Genomic DNA, 21242 nt, shown 5'->3' on the forward strand with positions numbered 1-21242 from the left:
ACAATTGTACCTACACCGATTTCACATTTCTGATAATCCTACTTGTCTGTGGTGTAAAAATCATGATGAAGATCTGGAACACATTCTTCTATACTGTCCATCCAATAAACCACAAGAGAAGTAAATTGAAATCATCAGTACCGGTTGCAGAAGACACAGCCCTGCAGTATATATTGACTACGCCCCACCTCTGGCTACTAGCAACAGGCATCTATAATGAACACTGATCAAAATACCACTCATTTCTCGTGAAAAAGCACAACTGAATAGACTACAGTGTAGATTAGATTGTAGATTAACCTACGTACCTATATTATTAGATCTCTGTTTTCAGTATTGACACAATTTGTAAAAACCAAGAATGAAATTGCACTTAAGGGGATCGGGAACCTATTTACTGTCTATTTAACATAAATTAAAAACATTGAAGTTTCTTGGGAACACATTGCCAAGGAATTCGACAGACAATTAGAATTTCTTAATGTATGAGGAAGTTTATCATGACGTGTAGACCCTATTGAACTATTCTGAACACTTTTTAAAACGTATGCATTTGGTGTTGAAACATAAAAATAACTGTAAACTGGAATCAAATTATGAGACAACGTTTATATGAATGTGTCACTGTAGTGAACCTCATACTGAATGTATATTGATCAAATATAATTTAAAGATCATAACAGTCTATGAAATATTGAGACACTATAACTTTAATTTGAAAACTGATATTGGCATGCTAGTCGTCCATTATAATAGTAATAATAGTAATAATAATAATAATAATAATAATAATAATAATAATAATAATAATAATAATAATAATAATAATAATGATTTATTTTAACTGACAGAGTTAAGGTCATTCGGCCTTCTTTTCCACTCAACCAGTATGATAGAAAATTACTACATTGGTATGAATATAACATAATTAATACAATACAATACAAAGCAATACAATACAATATAATACAGTGGCAATTCTTTTTATCTTAATAACAACAATAAAATAATTGTGCAATAATAATAATAATAATAATAATAATAATAATGATAATAATAATAATAATAATTTATTTTAACTGACAGAGTTAAGGTCATTCGGCCTTCTCTTCCACTCAACCAGCATGATAGAAAATTACTACATTGCTATGAATATAACATAATTAATACAATACAATATAATACATAATTAATATAATACAATGACAATTCTTTTTATCTTAATAACAACATTAAAATAATGATGTAATAATAATAATAATAATAAAAATAGTCATACCTAAATTAAATTAAATTAAATTATTAAACTCGATCACAATTATAACTTCAATTTGACTGCGCCCGTAAGAAATTGTTTAGCCTTTTCTTGAAAGTGGTTATTATCTGGCAGCCCCTAATCTCCTAAGGTAGAGAATTCCATTCACGGAGGACTGAGACAGTAAAAGAAGATGAATAGTGGAATGTTCTATGGGCAGGAATTGCTAGGGTTTGGCTCTCCTGTGACCTGGTATTTAGATTGTGATTGGAGGATAAGCAGTTAAACCAGGAACGAAGATAATTTGAAGTAGAAGTGTGGAGAAATAAGTAGAATAATTTTAGTATCTAGATTACTTCATGATTAAAACCATGGGTAAGTGTTTTTATTATTTAGTAAGTAGGCTACTGGTACCGTACTTTTATTATTATTAGTGGTGGTGGTGGCGGCTAACCATTGTGAGGTAGGCTACACTGATGAGTTATAACTTGTGGCAAGATGGGAATTGCTGTAGAATTGTTTGTAGGCCTGAAGATCAAATTTTACAACGTCCCTATTATTAATAATTGATTAAATGGCGATCTTACTCGTGTTAATTATGTTACAGCTGTTTCAATTACACAGCTGTTAATCAATTATTTATATTCAAGTGTTAACTAATTTTTAATAAAAAAGCCACCCTAAATAAGGGTTCGAATAGATCGGCCTACTAATCAATTCATAAAGAATAATCATGAAAAACAATTGTGTGACAATTTGAAAGGAAAAAGAAAACATTAGGATAAATGATATGAAAACATAGGAAATCATTTACAATAAAAGTTTGTTGAGTACAAATGATTACTAATATAGCTAAGGATGATTTTAACACATGAGATCCCTTGGCATCAATCGTTGCATCAGAAATTTTAAATTGTTTAAGTTGATTTAAAGTGTCTCGTGGGATCGTGCCACGGGCACCGAACATGAGCCCAAAAACTGTCCAATGTGTGATGTGGTATTGTGCTCCGAGATGCTGACAACAAGGCTCATATATGACTTGTTTTTCACGACACACCTCTTGTGTCTGTTGCTCATGCATCTCGAAACGGATTGTGGGATCAAGAAAGTGTACGAAAGATTCAACATGGGTCCCTATTATTATACATACCTGTACCTTTTTGTGTAAAAACATTCAAAGCCAATATAAGAAACTCATTTTTATTTCTTTCCAATTTCCAGTTATGACGACCATGAAGATTAAAAAAAGAGGATTGTTTGTACGTCTCATCTTTAGTTGTGAACTATAATTGATTTAATTTAAATTTAAAAGTTTTTGTAAGATAAAGAACTGTTATTCATTTTCGATAAGAAGTTGGAGGAAGGAATTTTAATTCAAGCTTACTATTATGTGAATCTGATTCACTTTTATACAAATGTGATTAAATGGCTGTTATAGTTGTCGTCTACAGAATATTAAAAAAAAATATATATATATATATATATATATATTACGCTTTTCCGAGATACGCGAAGAAAGGCCTGGTTAGCATCCTTTCTCAAGAAACTCTCGCATGAACCCGTCCTAGTCAGTTTCATATATTGCATGCGAGCTAACCTTAATATCACAATTTTTTATTGATGAATTGATACTGCACATCTCCGTCTGATCTTGAAGATTCATTAGTTTTCCTAGTCTATAAGACATTCCTGAAGATGGATTGGCATTTGCCATGTTTAATCCTCTCTTACTGTCATGGGAATATTGATGAAGCTTGGCTATAACATTTTCTGGCACTGTGTACAACAAAGCATATGAACTGGTGTAATGTACAGGTTGATGAGAAGAATGTGATATGAAACCTGAAATGTTATATTTTTTTGTAGCCTATGTTGAATTGAATGTAACTTTCTAACAATATGTAAATAGTCTACAATTAACTATGATCGTAATAAACATAATATTTTGTAAACATTTAAAGAACAATACTCTTACATGCTAAGTAATGACATGTTTGTAAATGTACCTGATATTTTAAGAATATTTTAAAGAAGCGAGAATACACGGTACTGTTGAAAAATAATATGTACTCGAAGTTTCTCTCTGTCATTGAACTCGACATAATACAAGAAGAATTAGCCCTCTTGGCATAATAAGCTGGTCTAATAAGTATTTGCTGATGCTGTATTAATCCTGTTTGGAATATAACGTGGTATCTCCAGTTTTTTCAGAGGTAATGCTATCTTTTCAGAATTAAATCATAAATGTGTCTATTTCAGAATGGGATAATTCTCAGAGACATATTTTGAGTAGGCTAATTTTATAAGTTTATTAAGTCATTATGATTTGTGGTGTATTTCTAGACAAAAAAAGTGCCCCGACTCTGGAATTTCGGTAGTACCCAATAGTTGTCTTCACCACTGTCTTCGTCATCGCCATCATAATCATCATAATCATTTTCGCAGAATTATTTGTGCATTGTCAGACGAAAATGCATGGGTTCAAATCTAGATAGATTATTTGGTCTGCATAATAGACTTCACTCTGAATTGTTTAAATATGAATAAAATATGACCTTTTATAAATTCAAACTTATTTTGACGAGATTTGTCCAGCACTTTCATCTGTCAGTTTTGTGGATAGGTGCTGGGAGGCCAGAGAAAGAATGCAGCAGTGCTGACATCCTCTCCTTCGCAATTTCACTTGCACATTGTTCATTTTATTTTGGTTTCTATATTTCATTTTAGTTTTAATTGCCATTGTGCGACCAATGACTCCAGTCAAGTGCCACTGCATTGAATTAAAAAAAAAAAACTTATTTTGACGATAATATGAAAATCAGAAAAGTGTCCTGGTGCTGTCTGGTCTCTTGGCATCGCCAGAGCCCACCAGGCCGATATACATCCCTGATCATGATATGAAATCAGTGAACACAAAATATTTTCCTTATATCTTAGTAGGGATGTACTGCAAACTTGAAGACCTCCTCAACCCACAGTCAAATTTAAGGACACTTTGACTCAATATCAAGCTGACACATCTGAATCTCTTATTTCTTATCATACATGTTTAAAACAGTTTTAGAATGAAAGAAAAAGCTATAAATAAGAATTACATATACTTACTTACTGGCTTTTAAGGAACGCGGAGGTTCATTGCCGCCCTCACATAAGCCCGCCATTGGTCTCTATCCTGAGCAAGATTAATCCAGTCTCTACCATCATACCCCACCTCCCTCAAATCCATTTTAATATTATCTTCCTATCTACGTCTCGACCTCCCCAAAGGTATTTTTCCCTCTGGCCACCCAAATAACACTCTATATGCATTTCTGGATTCGCCCATACGTGCTACATGTCCTGCCCATCTCAAACGTCTGGATTTTATGTTCCTAATTGTCAGGTGAAGAATACAATGCGTGCAGCTCTGCGTTGTGTAACTTTCTCCATTCTCCTGTAACTTCATCCCTCTTAGCCCCAAATATTTTTCTAAGAACCTTATACTCAAACACCCTTAATCTCTGTTCCTCTCTCAAAGTCAGAGTCAAAGTTTCACAACCATACAGAACAACCGGTAATATAACTGTTTTACAAATTCTAACTTTCAAATTTTTTGACAGAAGACTAGATGGCAAAAGCTTCTCAACCGAATAATAACACGCATTTCCTATATTTATTCTGCGTTTAATTTCCTCCCGAGTGTCATTTATATTTGTTACTGTTGCTCCAAGATATTTGAATTTTCCACCTCTTCGAAGGATAAAATCTCCAATTTTTATAGTTCCATGTCGTACAATATTCTGGTCACGAGACATAATCATATACTTAGTCTTTTCGGGATTTACTTCTAACCCTATCGCTTTACTTGTTTCAACTAGAATTTCCGCGTTTTCCCTAATCGTTTGTGGATTTTCTCCTAACATATTCACTTCATCCGCATAGACAAGAAGCTGATGTAACCCCTTCAATTCCAAACCCTCTGTGTTATCCTGAACTTTCCTAATGGCATATTCTAGAGCAAAGTTCAAAAGTAAAGGTGAAGAATTACATATAGTTGAATTTAAAAATGATTTTACTCTTCATCCAAAGGAAGCCAGACTTTTGATTCTTTGCGCCTGAAAATGAAGTACTGAATAACTTTTAAGTTAAAACTGGTCATATGATGATAGACGCGCAATCTGGTATAGGAAACTGCAGACGTATTGAGTGGACACCACTTAAAGTTTGTGGACAGTAGATATGTAGAGAGATAGCCAGTTGTCAAGTTAATGATAGGATGTTCGATTGACCGTCGAAATGAGTACCCTTAAGGTTTACCTACTACATCTCAAGTCATTTTGAATTTTTGCCTTTCATTTATCAGTTTTGTAGTTACTTCTGTTCAGTGACATTGATTTTATATGTCAATAAACGAGTTAAGAGAGTTCTTGTGAAAGGTACGTATCTCGAAAGGACAAAATGTAAGTATTTCTATAAACATAACTAATGAAATTGATGTAAACTCCTGATTTATATTAATTTTAGTTCGAGTTTCACTTTCACATGTTACCGGGTACCGATACTATTTCTGTAGGAGTTGTGACATCTTCCGAAGTTATAAGGTTTACAGAATTAATGTGTTTACAATTACGTCTGTGATATGTAAACGCAGTTCCAGATCTTCCGCAATTAACCTTCGCGGTGGATCTAGATAACATCCTAGCCTTACTCTCAACCTATCCCTACGTAAGCTTGGAAATTTGACCCGAAAAAATTAACTACTATCTTGATTTCCAAGAACTAACAATACTCGCTTTCATTTATGGCATAAAACTTATCCTACCACATTAACCAGTTCTTACTGTGAGAGATAGGTCACTTAAACTCTTTTGTTGGTTCTATTGACAACGAACGAAATACCGGTACCTTAACTTACAGGTTTAAAAAGTTTGAGGTTTACAGTGTAAAGTCGGGAGGTAATCGATATTTTGTAGACCGGGCCTAAAGTTAGAGTACCGGTACTGATATATACAGAAAACCCATACAGCTTCATGTAATATACGGTAAAAAGTTATTTTCTGTTATTTTACTTTCATTTAGTAGTAATTTGTTTCATTGCTATTCATCTGGATCTGAAAAGAAGTGGAGTTCTTTATTTCACATGCGAAGTTGGTAAGTGTTTCATTTTGTTTCCGTACTTAATTATTTCAAGGTATGAGAACTACATGACTGAGGAATCTATTCTTATGAATTGTGAGTGTTTAGTGTTTCTGCGTAAGTTCAAAGGAGACTAAATGGACTATGTACGCCAGTATTTTAATGAGTATGTTGTTGTTATTACTATTATTATTATTATTATTATTATTATTACTTACTGGCTTCTAAGGAACCCGGAGGTTCATTGCCGCCCTCACATAAGCCCGCCATTGGTCCCTATTCTGAGGAAGATTAATCCATTCTCTATCATCATATCCCACCTCCCTCAAATCCATTTTAATATTATCTTCCCATCTACGTCTCGGCCTCCCTAAAGGTCTTTTTCCCTCCGGCCTCCCAACTAACACTCTATATGCATTTCTGGATTCGCCCATACGTGCTACATACCCTGCCCATCTCAAACGTCTGGATTTAATGTTCCTAATTATGTCAGGTGAAGAATACAATGCGTGCAGTTCTGTGTTGTGTAACTTTCTCCATTCTCCTGTAACTTCATCCCTCTTAGCCCCAAATATTTTTCTAAGAACCTTATACTCAAATACCCTTAATCTCTGTTCCTCTCTCAAAGTGAGAATCCAAGTTCCACAACCATACAGAACAACCAGTAATATAACTGTTTTATAAATTCTAACTTTCAGATTTTTTGACAGCAGACTGGATGATAAAAGTTTCTCAACCGAATAATAACAGGCATTTCCCATATTTATTCTGTGTTTAATTTCCTCCCGAGTATCATTTATATTTGTTACTGTTGCTCCAAGATATTTGAACTTCTCCACCTCTTCAAAAGATAAATTTCCAATTTTTATATTTCCATTTCGTACAATATTCTCGTCACGAGACATAATCATATACTTTGTCTTTTCGGGATTTACTTTCAAACCTATCTCATTACTTGCTTCCAGTAAAATTCCCGTGTTTTCCCTACTCGTTTGCGGATTTTCTCCTAATTATTATTATTATTATTATTATTATTATTATTATTATTATTATTATTATTATTAATCATAGTGTTCTGCCGAAGGGCAGATCTTTCACTGTAAACTCAGAAAATTATCCAATCTTTCCTATTTTCCGCCTTCCTCTTACTGTTAGTCTCCACATAACTATGATCTTAATGTTTCTATTATCTGATACCTTCTTCTGCCCCGAACTTTTTTCCATTCACCATTCCTTCCAGTGCGTCCTTCAGTAGATAGTTTCTTCTTGTTCTTGTTCTTCTTTTCTTCTTCTTATTTCCAGTGTGTTCGTGATATCTTCCACAAAAATTATGATTCGTTTGCAACTGATAAATTTTCTTATTCTCCAGTGGCGGCTGATTGACTGAGGCAAGTGAGGCCGGGCCTCAGTCACTTGGCTTAACTGAAATCAAATTTTGTGTTTTTATATAATGTATTAGTTATTTGAATGAAGCATATATCGCTGTAGAAGCATTTGAAAACTTTGATGTATATAGACCTGTTTTGCAGTAAAATTTGTTCCTGAGGCCGGGATCGCTCGTGCCGGGTCTGGCTTGTGATGTATATAGACCTGTTTTGCAGTAAAATTTGTTCCTGAGGCCAGAATCGTTCGTGCCGGGTCTCGCTTAATGCATTTCATGTCCTTTCGCGGGCTTTGAGTTTGCGATTAAAACGCTGTAGCTGAGGCACAATTCGGCTGGCCTGGTCAGATTTCACTCGTCCCATCCATGGGCCGGCCTCAAGGGTAGAGTGGGGTGGGAATAGCAGTGGTGACTTGTCTTCCTAACTAGGGCATAAATAACAAAATTCCAGCTCTTTGGCAGGCAGAAACCCACTCGATTCTCTCCCCTTATGTCTCAGTTTATGACTTAAGCGAGGGTGTTGTACTATTGTACTTCGTAGTACAGTAGTGAATCTGGGCCAATGTTGTTATGTATTTTGGGAAAATATAAACAGAAACAAATGAGAGAAATAATGCTGGTGCAGTTAATTCATTGTTAGAGTGTCCTTTTTCGAGAAGAAATAATACTAAAAGAAAGGAAGTTTTAAATAAAGAGAGAGACTACCGAGATACCTACGACATCGCTGATAATTTTTCTGACACATAATCTTAAAACGCGAGTTTCTATTGCATCCTGGCATGGGCAACATAAATGATTATGTGGTAATGTGATGCAAAATAAACTTCTCTTGGCCTTGTTTGTTAATGTCAAAGGAAAAAAATAAAAAGAAAAGAAAGAAAGGGGAATTTCAACACATAATATGGGATGCTTCATCACACTGAAACAATCACTGAAACTCAGAGCATAACAGCTTATTTGGTGAGTGAAATTATTATTTTTCATTGATAGTAATAAGAATAGACTAATAATAGTAAAGTAAAGGTATCCCCGTAACATGCCATGAAGGCATTTGGGGGGCATGGAGGTAGAGCCCCATGCTTTCCATGACCTCGGCACTAGAATGAGGTGTGTGGTCAGCACCACGCTCTGACCGTCTTTTACCCCCAGGAAAGACCTGGTACTCAATTTTATAGGAGACTAATAATAGTAATAATAATAATAATAATACAGTAATAATGATATTAATAATATAATAACAATAATAATTAATATCATAAATAAACATTTCCTATCGGAGGCACTTAAACTAGTTGAATCTGGCCTCACCGAGGATTTTGATCACCGGCCGCTACTGTTATTCCCCTTCCTTTACAAGAGTTGGACATTATTGTACATTGTACAGTAATGGTGGTTTATATGTAGCATTTGATGAAGACTGATTTGAGGGTCTGTTACAGAAACTGTGTGTGTCGTCTTCATATGTACTGGTACCAATCTATTTTTACTATTACGTAGATGTTACCAGCCTCCTCTTTATCTAGGGGCAATGAACTTTGATCCTGGTAAGTTCATCTCCTAGAGACATTGCTAACAAACCCACTTTTTCCGTCATGGATGGATGACACACTCTTTGCCTTTGTTCAGCCGGCAATTCTTTACACTTCATACTAAACTAATTTCACTAAAACTTCAATAAAAATTTGTTTCAGAGTCAATCACTATCACTGTTACAATGATGTGACTGAATATGTATCTGGCTTTATTTTTCTGCTTGTTCTCATGTTTGTACATAGCAAACATAAAAAATTCACTTCCTTAGACTTAGAGTAGTAGCACTTAATGACATTGTTGGCGAAGTGTTATTAAATGGGATGTATGCGTCACTAATGCTAGACTGCGATTTGAATATCGTCAATTATGAATGAGTATTGCATGATCACTGAAATGTGATGACTTAGATATAGTACTAACATCACAAATGCGTCACTGAATAAGGAGAATTCTTTACTGTATTAACGTCAGTAAATATATTCGCTAGACAAGCAATTTTCAGTGTCTCTATTAAAATTAAACAATTCGAAATAACGTTTATGATGAAGAATCTGGATGAAAATGATTGTGGGTACGAATCTGAAATCTGTCTGCAGAGCAATATTAGGAAAACCATAGTAAGTTAGGATACCCGGCATCATTAAACCAGCACACTATCTAAGACTTAGGCTTATTCTATATTGGCATACATTAGAACTTGCGTGATGTGGGGTTGGCACGACGCCAATTCTGCATCTCATAAAATAACACAAGGTGCATAGATTAGGCATATTACACGCACTGGACTGTATAAGTGAACAACAAAGAGAAATTTACTTCAACAAAAGAAATAAAGAAGGGAATATGGTGAATATGCCGATTATTCGTCTCTTTTCAAGAGAACGTGCATCTGGTCGTTTACTTACCCAACAGAAGTTTACAGGAGCCATAAGAACCGTGAGTAATAGTTTCTAATTCTTGAGGCCGGTGATATTGACCAGGAGGAGGTCAGGAATATGACGATGACGACGAGGTCAGGAATATGGCGATGACGAGGAGGTCAGGAATATGACGATGACGAGGAGGTCAGGAAGATGACGATGACGAGGAGGAGGTCAGGAATATGACGATGACGAGGAGGTCAGGAATAAGACGATGACGAGCAGGAGGTCAGGAAGATGACGATGACGAGGAGGAAGTCAGGACGATGACGAGGTCAGGAATATGACGATGACGAGGAGGTTAGGAATAAGACGATGACGAGCAGGTCAGGAAGATGACGATGACGAGGAGGAGGTCAGGAAAATGACGATGACGAGGAGGAGGTCAGGAATATGACGATGACGAGGAGGTCAGGAAGATGAGGTGGTGGTCAGGAATATGACGATGACGAAGAGGAGGTCAGGAATATGACGATGACGAGGAGGAGGTCAGGAATATGACGATGACGAGGAGGAGGTCAGGAAGATGATGATGAGGAGGAGATCAGGAATATGACGACGATCAGGAGGTCAGGAATATGACCATGACGAGGTCAGGAATATGACGATGACGAGATCAGGAATATGACGATGACGAGGTCAGGAAGATGACGAGGAGGTCAGGAATAAGCCGATGACGAGGTCAGGAAGATGACGATGACGAGGAGGAGGTCAGGAATATGACGATGACGAGGTCAGGGAGATGACGAGATCAGGAATATGACGATGACGAGGAGGTCAGGAAGATGACGAGGAGGAGGTTAGGAATAAGACGATGATGAGGAGGAGGTCAGGAAGATGACGATGACGAGGAGGTCAGGAAGATGATGATGACGAGAAAGAGGTCAGGAAGATGACGAGGTTAGGAATAAGACAATGACGAGGTCAGGAAGATGGCGATGACGAGGAGGAGGTCAGGAAGATGACAAGGAGGTTAGGAATAAGACGATGACGAGGAGGAAGTCAGGAAGATGACGATGACGAGGAGGAGGAAGAGGTCAGGTATATGACAATGGCGAGGAGGAGGTCAAGAAGATGATGACGAGGAGGAAGAGGTCACGTATATGACAATGACGAGGAGGTCAGGAAGATGACGATGACGAGGAGGAAGAGGTCAGGTATATGACAATGACGAGGAGGTCAGGAAGATGACAATAACGAGGAGGAGGTCAGGAATATGACGATGACGAGGAGGTCAGGAAGATGATGATGACGAGGAGGTCAGGAATATGACGGTGACGAGGTCAGGAAGATGATGATGACGAGGAGGTCAAGAATATGACGATGACGAGGAGGTCAGGAATATGACGGTGACGATGTCAGGAATATGACGATGACGGGGTCAGGAAGATGACGATAACGGGGAGGAGGAAGAGGTCAGGAATATGACGATGACGAGGAGGTCAGGAATATGACGATGACGAGATCAGGAATATGACAATGACGAAGTCAGAAATATGATGATGACGAGGAGCAGGTCAGGAATATGACAATGACGAGGAGGAGGTCAGGAATATGACAATGACGAGGAGGAGGTCAGGAATATCTGAACTTAGGAACACACTATTTGCATGCTTCCTCGCAACTCGAAAATGAAATCAAATTAATTCATTTTTAAATTGGATTATCTGGTTACCCCTTTCTTGTTAAGAAGGCATAAAAATCATACATTCCTACTTAATCCATAGACTATAATTTACCTCATCTCCTTGCTTACAATATAATATTTGGAATAGCTTTCGTAGTTCTTCGGAGCTACCACAAAATCTGCTGTTTAATCACATAAGCAAATAATAATAATAATTACAATATTAATAATAATAATAATAATAATAATAATAATAATAATAATAATAATAATAATGCCCTTTGCTGCTGAGTAATGGTTAGCACGTCTGACCGTGAAACGAACGGGCCCGGTTTCAAATCCTTTTTGGGTTTTTTCTTCCGGAGTTTTCCCTCAACCAATTGAAGCACAATTGCTGGGTAACTTTTGGCGTTGGACCTTAGACCCATTTCGCCATCGTTACTTCATATACTGTATTATCATCATAATCTATACCATAGCCTGGGTTAAGTTCAAGATTCTGGCCGTTCGGGATCCCAGTCTTTCTTAGAACAGAAGTGGTAAGCATATAAGCCTCAGGCAGAAGTGTAAGCCTTCGAGTCCCTCCTCCGTAAAAGATAAAAAAATAATAAAATCAACATTATCCCCGTAATATCTAATATCTCATCATCGTCATCGTACTGATTCTTGTTGTCAACAATTATCATCAATATCATCGTCATCATTATTATAATAATTAGGCATATCGTCATTATCTCAATTTCGTTTTCACCATAATTTCATTATTGTCGTCACCATCAATCTCATTATTGCTGTCACAATCAATTTCATTGTCGTCACCATCAATCTCATTATTGCTGTCACAATAAATTTCATTGTCGTCACCATCAGTGTCATCGTCACCATCAATCTCATTATTTCTGCCACAATCAATTTCATTATCGTCACCATCAATCTCACTATTGCTGTCACAATCAATTTCATTGTCGTCACCATCAGTCTCATTATCGTCACCATCAATCTCATTATTGCTGTCACAATCAATTTCATTGTCGTCACCATCAGTCTCATCGTCACCATCAATCTCATTATTGCTGTCGCAATCAATTTCATTGTCGTCACCATCAGTCTCATTATCGTCACCATCAATCTCATTATTGCTGTCACAATCAATTTCATTGTCACCATCAGTCTCATTATCGTCACCATCAATCTCATTATTGCTGTCACAATCAATTTCATTGTCGTCATCATCAGTCTCATTATCGTCACCATCAATCTCATTATTGCTGTCACAATCAATTTCATTGTCGTCACCATCAGTCTCATCGTCACCATCAATCTCATTATTGCTGTCGCAATCAATTTCATTGTCGTCACCATCAGTCTCATTATCGTCACCATCAATCTCATTATTGCTGTCACAATCAATTTCATTGTCACCATCAGTCTCATTATCGTCACCATCAATCTCATTATTGCTGTCACAATCAATTTCATTGTCGTCATCATCAGTCTCATTATCGTCACCATCAATCTCATTATTGCTGTCACAATCAATTTCATTGTCGTCACCATCAGTCTCATTATCGTCACCATCAATCTCATTATTGCTGTCACAATCAATTTCATTGTCACCATCAGTCTCATTATCGTCACCATCAATCTCATTATTGCTGTCACAATCAATTTCATTGTCGTCATCATCAGTCTCATTATCGTCACCATCAATCTCATTATTGCTGTCACAATCAATTTCATTGTCGTCACCATCAGTCTCATTATCGTCACCATCAATCTCATTATTGCTGTCACAATCAATTTCATTGTCGTCACCATCAATCTCATTATTGCTGTCACAATCAATTTCATTGTCGTCACCATCAGTCTCAATATCGTCACCATCAATCTCATTATTGCTGTCACAATCAATTTCATTGTCGTCACCATCAGTCTCATTATCGTCACCATCAATCTCATTGCTGTCACAATCAATTTCATTGTCGTCACCATTAATCTCATTATTGCTGTCACAATCAATTTCATTGTCGTCACCATCAGTCTCATTTTCGTCACCATCAATCTCATTATTGCTGTCACAATCAATTTCATTGTCGTCACCATCAGTCTCATTATTGCTGTCACAATCAGTTTCATTGTCGTCACCATCAGTCTCATTATCGTCACCATCAATCTCATTATTGCTGTCACAATCAATTTCATTGTCATCACCATCAATCTCATTATTGCTGTCACAATCAATTTCATTGTCGTCACCATCAGTCTCATTATCGTCACCATCAATTTCATTACGTCACAATCATCCTCATTACTCTCGTTACTATGAATCTCATTATCGTCATCATTCACGTCGTCGTCGTGATGGCTATTATTGTCATCCTCATAGTCATTATTATCATCGTCGTCATCGCTATTATGCTCATCCTTGTAGTTGTCAACAACAGCAATAACTACAACTAGGCCTACAGCAAGACCCAGGCTGATTGGGCCTGTTCTGAAGAAATCACTATAAGCTACAATTTCTGCGAGTTTTTTCAATATCAGAATTTCTTTTCGTAGTAGATGTTATCAAGTTACAGGCTTATAGCCTAAAGGTTGCATGAGACAGAATAAAAATGGAGATCCTAGACAAAACATATATACCGTGTAAAGTTTGTTTCAAATCTGTTTTCTGGAATAATTTAGCGTAAAAATGTTTCTGCACCTCCCACTCTGCTTTCATATCATGATTTCTTTGCTCATTTTCCACTTTTATAAGATATAACACGGTTGACAATTTTTAAAAATGCTAATAGCTTTTAATATTCATTTTATTGATTAGATTAATGGCCTCTTGCAAAACCCCAATATGATGAAACAGAATTTTATTTCGGGATTTTCTTCACCTCTGACAAGCAAACGTTCTGATGGGGGCAGATAAAAAAGTTAAATTTTTTTTCTTCCACCATGTTAATAATGTCAAAAGAAGTGCTTATACAAATTTTGGCCACTCGACCGCAATTACGAGGCCGTCCAGAAAGTGATCTTCCTTGAGGCCGTTTATAGAAAAAAGCACAATTGCATGGAAATATTTATTGAAACAAATACAGCAACTGTTGCGCTATTTGTCAACATATCCATCACTAGAACTGAGACATTGGTCATACCATGGGATCAATTTTTGTGTCGTGGAAGTCAGCCGTCTGAGATCGGAACCAGCATTTGAAAGCGTCTGCATCTCTCTCTGTCGATCCCATGATGTGTGAAATGTCTCAATTCCGGTAGAAAATATGTTGAAAAATAGCTCAACAATTGCTGTGTCTGTTCCAATAAATTTGTCCAATGAAATTGTGTTTTTTTCTGTTAATGGCCTCTGGCAGACTTTTATTTTTTTTACGGTCCTCGTAATTGCAGTCGAGTGGCCAAAATTTGTATAAGCACTTCTTTTGTCATTATTAACATGGTGGAAGAAAAAAAACTTAACTTTTTTATCTGCCCCCATTCAAACGTTTGCTTGTGAATTTAGCGTTGCTCTTAAAAATTGGAGTAAGAAATAGCGACAATATTATTGTCACACTGAAATCATGAGAAATGCGTGTTATTATTCGGTTGAGAAGCTCTTATCATCCAGTCTGCTGTCCAAAAATCTGAAAGTTAGAATTTATAAAACAGTTATATTACCGGTTCTTCTGTATGGTTGTGAAACTTGGACTCTCACTCTGAGAGAGGAACATAGGTTAAGGGTGTTTGAGAATAAGGTGCTTAGGAAAATATTTGGGGCTAAGAGGGATGAAGTTACAGGAGAATGGAGAAAGTTACACAACGCAGAACTGCACGCATTGTATTCTTCACCTGACATAATTAGGAACTTAAAATCCAGACGTTTGAGATGGGCAGGGCATGTAGCACGTATGGGCGAATCCAGAAATGCATATAGAGTGTTAGTTGGGAGACCGGAGGGAAAAAGACCTTTAGGGAGGCCGAGACGTAGATGGGAGGATAATATTAAAATGGATTTGAGGGAGGTGGGGTATGATGATAGAGACTGGATTAATCTTGCACAGGATAGGGACCGATGGCGGGCTTATGTGAGGGCGGCAATGAACCTTCGGGTTCCTTAAAAGCCATTTGTAAGTAAGTAAGTAAGTAAGAAATAAGATTTCATAATATATTATTAAATATAGTACTTTATTTAAAATGCAATTTTTCCTTTCATTTTCGTCTTGCGATGGGCCAGGCTTTTAAAGAGGTCATAATAATAATAATAATAATTGCATATGATTAGTACCTAGCAAATGTTTGTATTACAGCTTCATTCCAGACACTAAGTTCAGAAGGTTACACACTTGTACGCAAAGATATAAAATGGTATTCGAGATTTTTTTTTCAAAAAGAAGGGAATTCAATACTGGACTACACTTATTTGAAACCAGATACGCATGGAGATTGTATCAGCTGTCGGCGGACGTCAGCAAAGAGAGGAAGTACGCAATGTTTATGGAGTAGGTGTATGACGCCAAGCAGAAGAATGTGAATGAATTCCTCTCTACCACACTCAACAACATGTATGCAGAGGCGCTTCAGAATCTCATCATAGTATAGGTTACCAAATCCTCTAGTTTGTGAGGCAATGAGTTAGGCTAAATCTAAAATCAAGTCCTGCCAAAATACAGAAGAGGGGGGGGGGGCAATTCCATGTTGTTCTTTGAATTTTCTTGTTTATTAGAAACAAACCAAAAGTCAGAGAAACCTTTTTCTGCGACTAGTAAAGCACTGGTAATTTAATTTCCAGATGTTTGTACAACGGTTTAGAACAGTCATGTCAATTGATGCCCATAGGAGCAAGCGCGCGCTTTAGAGCTCAGGAGAGCCTGAGCGCTTTACAGCGGAAAGGAAAGAGACAGACGAAAGACGTAGTATATGCCGCTTGGTCGAGCTATATACAGGGATGGCCAGCACTGATTCAATAGATAAAGGGAAGAGAACTTATTAAAACTGTATCCATGTTAATTTTTAGATTTGTCTGAGATGTATAAGTGCATTATAAGAATGTAAGTTTTAATTTTAATGCTCATTTTTCACAAGTTTGATTTTTTTATTCAAAAGAAATATTTTCTTAACATTTTTTATAGAACAGTGAAATTTTCAGATATAGGCCTATTTATTTAGTAGCCTTACAGAATGTTTTCGTAAATCTAATATACCGTAAATACGTATTACTGAAGATAATGTATTGAAAATTTTGAAAATATTCGCATGGAAATTGTTTGTAAGGAAATGATTTAACAAAGCAACTACTGTTACATCTTAAGCAAAAGATACGTGCTTATGTGTTGTAAAAATGTCAGCTCTATAGCTTCAGCAGACTTCGAGAAAATAATTTAAATATTCTGATGATAGGAAGTTGCTCACCATTATCACCTTGAAAGCATAATGCGATAAGAGTTTTGTTATGGAATATCAGTTACACTTAAAACATGTACATCACCTAGGTAACTTTGCTTTGTACTAGAATACTCGTTTGATTAGTTTATTAATCTATACTAATAATAAATCTGTAGCCGAAATTTTTCTGGTAATTTTCGATTTTCCAAAAATAATTGGTCCTAACATATATAATTAACCACCCTGAAACCGAAAATCGCTTTTTTGACATTTTTGTATGTCTGTTTGTCTGTATGTTTGTTACCTTTTCACGCGATAATGGCTGAACGGATTTCGATGAAAATTGCAATATAAATTAAGTTCGTTGTAACTTAGATTTTAGGCTATATGGCATTCAAAATACATTATTTAAAAGGGGGGTTATAAGGGGGCCTGAATTAAATAAATCGAAATATCTCGCTTATTATTGATTTTTGTGAAAAATGTTACATAAAAATAGTTTCTTTAAACATAATTTGCGATAAGTTTTATTTCTTGAAAAATTTTGATAGGACTGATATTTAATGAGATAAATGAGTTTTAAAATTAAAATAACTGCCATCTAAGGCGGTGTAATGAATTAAAAAACAAATGACTTCGTCTATAAGGAGCCTTGGACAGCAACAATCGAAAGCTATGAAAGATAGCCTACAGAGAATGTTTCTGTGTTTGTATGAAGTAATATCGGAAGCAAAATTAACCGATTTGTATAATTAATTATTATTTCACCATTGGAAAGTGTAGTGTCTCTAGATGGACATAATGCTATAATGTTATTACAGTAACTTCTGATATAATATAATATAATATAATATAATATAATATAATACAATATAATATAATTTAAGTTATTTGAAGGGTTCACAACCATAGTGGGCCAAGCGCCATTTACTGAATACGTAGAAAAGAAGGGTTAAAATTAAGTTATTACCATAATTCAATGGAAACCTATAACAAGTAAAATAAAATATACACATTAAATCTACTGTAAATGGTGTCAATCTTCATTAAACTATGGTTGCATATAATAAAAATTAAGAAACAGGTTAAAGGAATTGTCATTGCACCAAATGAGTGTCTCTGGACCAAAATGATCGCATTTTAATTATTTGGATGCAATTTAAATTAAGTAACATATTAAACGGTTTATCCTTCTATCAAACACGAATGTTCTCTGGATCAAACGTCCTATTTTAATTATGTAATTACTTTTCTAACGGGTGCAGCGGAGCGTACGGGTACAGCTAGTACTTAATAAAATTCGATCTCAATGTACATAAAAGAAATTTGACGAATTGAACTCTTTATTCTATTTTATTAAATTGTTTTCAATTTAATTTAGTTATTATTAAATATTCTTTTTTGTCATTGTTTCACTGGTAATTCTTAAAGGTTATATATTTCAGAATTGTAACAACTCAGCATCATTAGAAAATGTCTGACACACCAAATGTATCCATGGAAGACAATGGAGAGGCATTACATGGATTTGAAATTGCTGACTATATTGTGTTTGTCTTCATGCTCCTGGTTTGTTTCTGCATTGGCATATATTATGGCTTCTGCACAGGGAAAGTGTCGGCAACAGAATATCTTATGGGTGGTCGAAATATGCAGATTTTCCCAGTAGCTATGTCACTTATTTCAAGGTATGTTATTATTACAAATAAAATATCGATAAATTATGGTTCATTTTTTCTGTATTGAGATAGCCTAAATGTGAAATACTTTGGAATTTTCATTATTTTTGGCACTGTAATGAATGATTTCAATAGGAGAATTAATAGATATGATAAAACCAGTGAAGTTTTCAGAAGATATTTTGGAAGAAAAACCAAGAGATGTCCAACATCGACTGCACAAAATTATAACAAAATCAACGTTCATGTTTAGTTCAGAAACATGAACTCTTAGAAAGAATAATGAACAAATACTGGAGGCTCAAAAATGCTATTTATCAAGTCACTAATTAGTGTAACATGCACATCTTCGTCTCAATTTTAAGTGTTAATGAACAGAAATTGACCGTAACTTATATACTTATTTCTTCACACTTTCAAGAGATACTGTACCGTAGGTATAGATAAAAATACATTATAAAAAGTTAATTTTAGGATTAGTTATGTTGACAATTACTAATTTCTATTTAATGCCTTACAAAATCTGACAAGTTACCGGTACCAGTACCTAAATTAATATTTCTCATATCATTTGTTTCCTCGTATTTTGCAGCGTCATCTCTGGCATTACACTTCTTGGGACACCTACTGAGATATACTTATATGGAATACAGTATGCTTACACAGTAGGAGGTATTATGTCAATGGGTGTTGCAGTGAGTTACGCATATCTACCAGTATTTCACAATCTCCAATTGACATCTACATATGAGGTAACTTAATTTTCTTACTCATAAAATAGCCTACTAAGTTAGGTATATCTTAATACGAATATAACTTATAGCTGTTCGTGGCATTTCTGGAATATACAGTAGGCTAAGTAGTTCAGATTAGGTACCAATACATGTAATAAATTAGAACTACTGTATAGTCCGACCATCGGATCTGTGCCCCCGTAAGATATGCGAACTGAACCTTAATTCCTTTTCAGCCTCGGCAATTCATTTCTCTCTTTTCTATCACTCTCCCTTTCTCTCCCCCACTTCTCACAATTTTGAGCCTTCTTGCGGGACAGGTTATTTGCACTTGCAGTCCAGTGTTGTCAACTCAACATGAATACTGTAGCACGGAGTGGTGAAAGAAATATTATTAAGCAAGTAATAGCATTTTGCGATGAAGAAAAACAAACAGGTCAATATCTGTTTCCTATAAATCAGGCAACGAAAAGAGCAACTGATATCACAGGTGAGGCTTATTTTATTTCAATTGATTACGTATTAAAATTACTTACTTAACTAATACTAATATAATACAACTTTTTTATGTAATTTATATAGGCAGATCAGAGCGCCTAATAAAGAAAATCAGGAGAGAGGGAGTCTGTGCAGGAGATGAAAAGCTAGAGTCACCAGGGAAGAACAGACCAAGGGAACCTTTAATTCTTGTAGATGATATGAACCGATGTATTGTAAGAAGAAAGATACAAGAATTTTATACGATGCAGAAAGAAGTTCCGACATTGGAGAAATTATTGAAGGTTGCGAGAGAAGCAATAGATTTCCAAGGAGGGAGAGAAACGCTACGGAAAGTGATTCGAGACATGGGGTTTACATTTTAAAAATGAAGAAATACAAGATGTATTTTGATTGAAAGAAATGATATTCTAGCATAGAGGGCCAGTTATTTAAGAAAAATTGCGAAATTTCGCAGAGAAGGAAAGTGTATTGCGTATTTAGACGAAACATGGATACATCCACATTATACTGTTAAAAAATGCTGGCAAAGCGATGATGTTTCTGATGTAATTTCAATTTAACCAATAAATATCCACTGTAATAATATAATTATCTGGAAACAATCGTAAGTCAATCAGCGTCATTAGACCTACTTAAATTAAATTATGAATAAGTAATAATTAACCTTACATTATTATAAGTAATATTCAAGAGATGTGATGGAAGTTTGACGGAAGTTTGGCAACATCCCTATTCGGCAAGGTTCGTGGCCTGCTGTTTGACGTAGTGGGAGAGAAACTGGTGGAATGGGATGAGTAGAGGCGTTAACTTTTCCAAGAACGACAGCGCTGAAGGAGCACATCCGATGGTGCGACAATACCAGTACCGTTAATAGGATGCCATTAATGTACCATATTTAAAATTACTTCAGTAACCACGTACCTACTTCAGCAGAGTTAACAATTAATAGAACTTTCTTCTGTAATGCTTCTGTTGTAACTTCTGATTATCCTCTTTATTTAGCTTAGAGCTATATCCTCTCTTTATTCTTGAAAAAGTTATGATTTAAGTTTTTATGATTACAGCATCCATTCAACAGGGGAAGAAGGAGGAGGAATAGGATGATTATGATGATAGTGATGGAGTAACATTGC

The 21242-nt window shown here is 35.7% G+C and overlaps 2 protein-coding genes across 5 annotated transcripts in view; both read left to right on the top strand.

Annotated features, from left to right (window-relative positions):
* The window catches only part of LOC138709542 (sodium-coupled monocarboxylate transporter 1-like), a 74243-nt gene extending 71490 nt beyond the window's left edge, over positions 1–2753 (top strand). For all 4 annotated transcript variants that reach the window (XM_069840382.1, XM_069840381.1, XM_069840383.1 and 1 more), the window contains one exon: positions 2477–2753. In XM_069840382.1, the coding sequence (XP_069696483.1) occupies positions 2477–2482 (6 nt within the window). In that variant the 3' untranslated portion in view covers positions 2483–2753. The remainder of the gene's footprint in view (positions 1–2476) is intronic.
* Positions 2754–6253: 3500 nt separating this feature from the next.
* The window catches only part of LOC138709545 (sodium-coupled monocarboxylate transporter 1-like), a 66749-nt gene continuing 51760 nt past the window's right edge, over positions 6254–21242 (top strand). Inside the window, exons 1-3 of the mRNA XM_069840387.1 lie at positions 6254–6385; positions 18641–18883; positions 19467–19626. Of these exons, the coding sequence (XP_069696488.1) occupies positions 18669–18883; positions 19467–19626 (375 nt within the window). The 5' untranslated portion in view covers positions 6254–6385; positions 18641–18668. The remainder of the gene's footprint in view (positions 6386–18640; positions 18884–19466; positions 19627–21242) is intronic.

This window comes from Periplaneta americana, chromosome 11 (assembly GCF_040183065.1).
Source record: "Periplaneta americana isolate PAMFEO1 chromosome 11, P.americana_PAMFEO1_priV1, whole genome shotgun sequence".
NCBI classification, from domain to species: Eukaryota; Metazoa; Arthropoda; class Insecta; order Blattodea; family Blattidae; genus Periplaneta; species Periplaneta americana.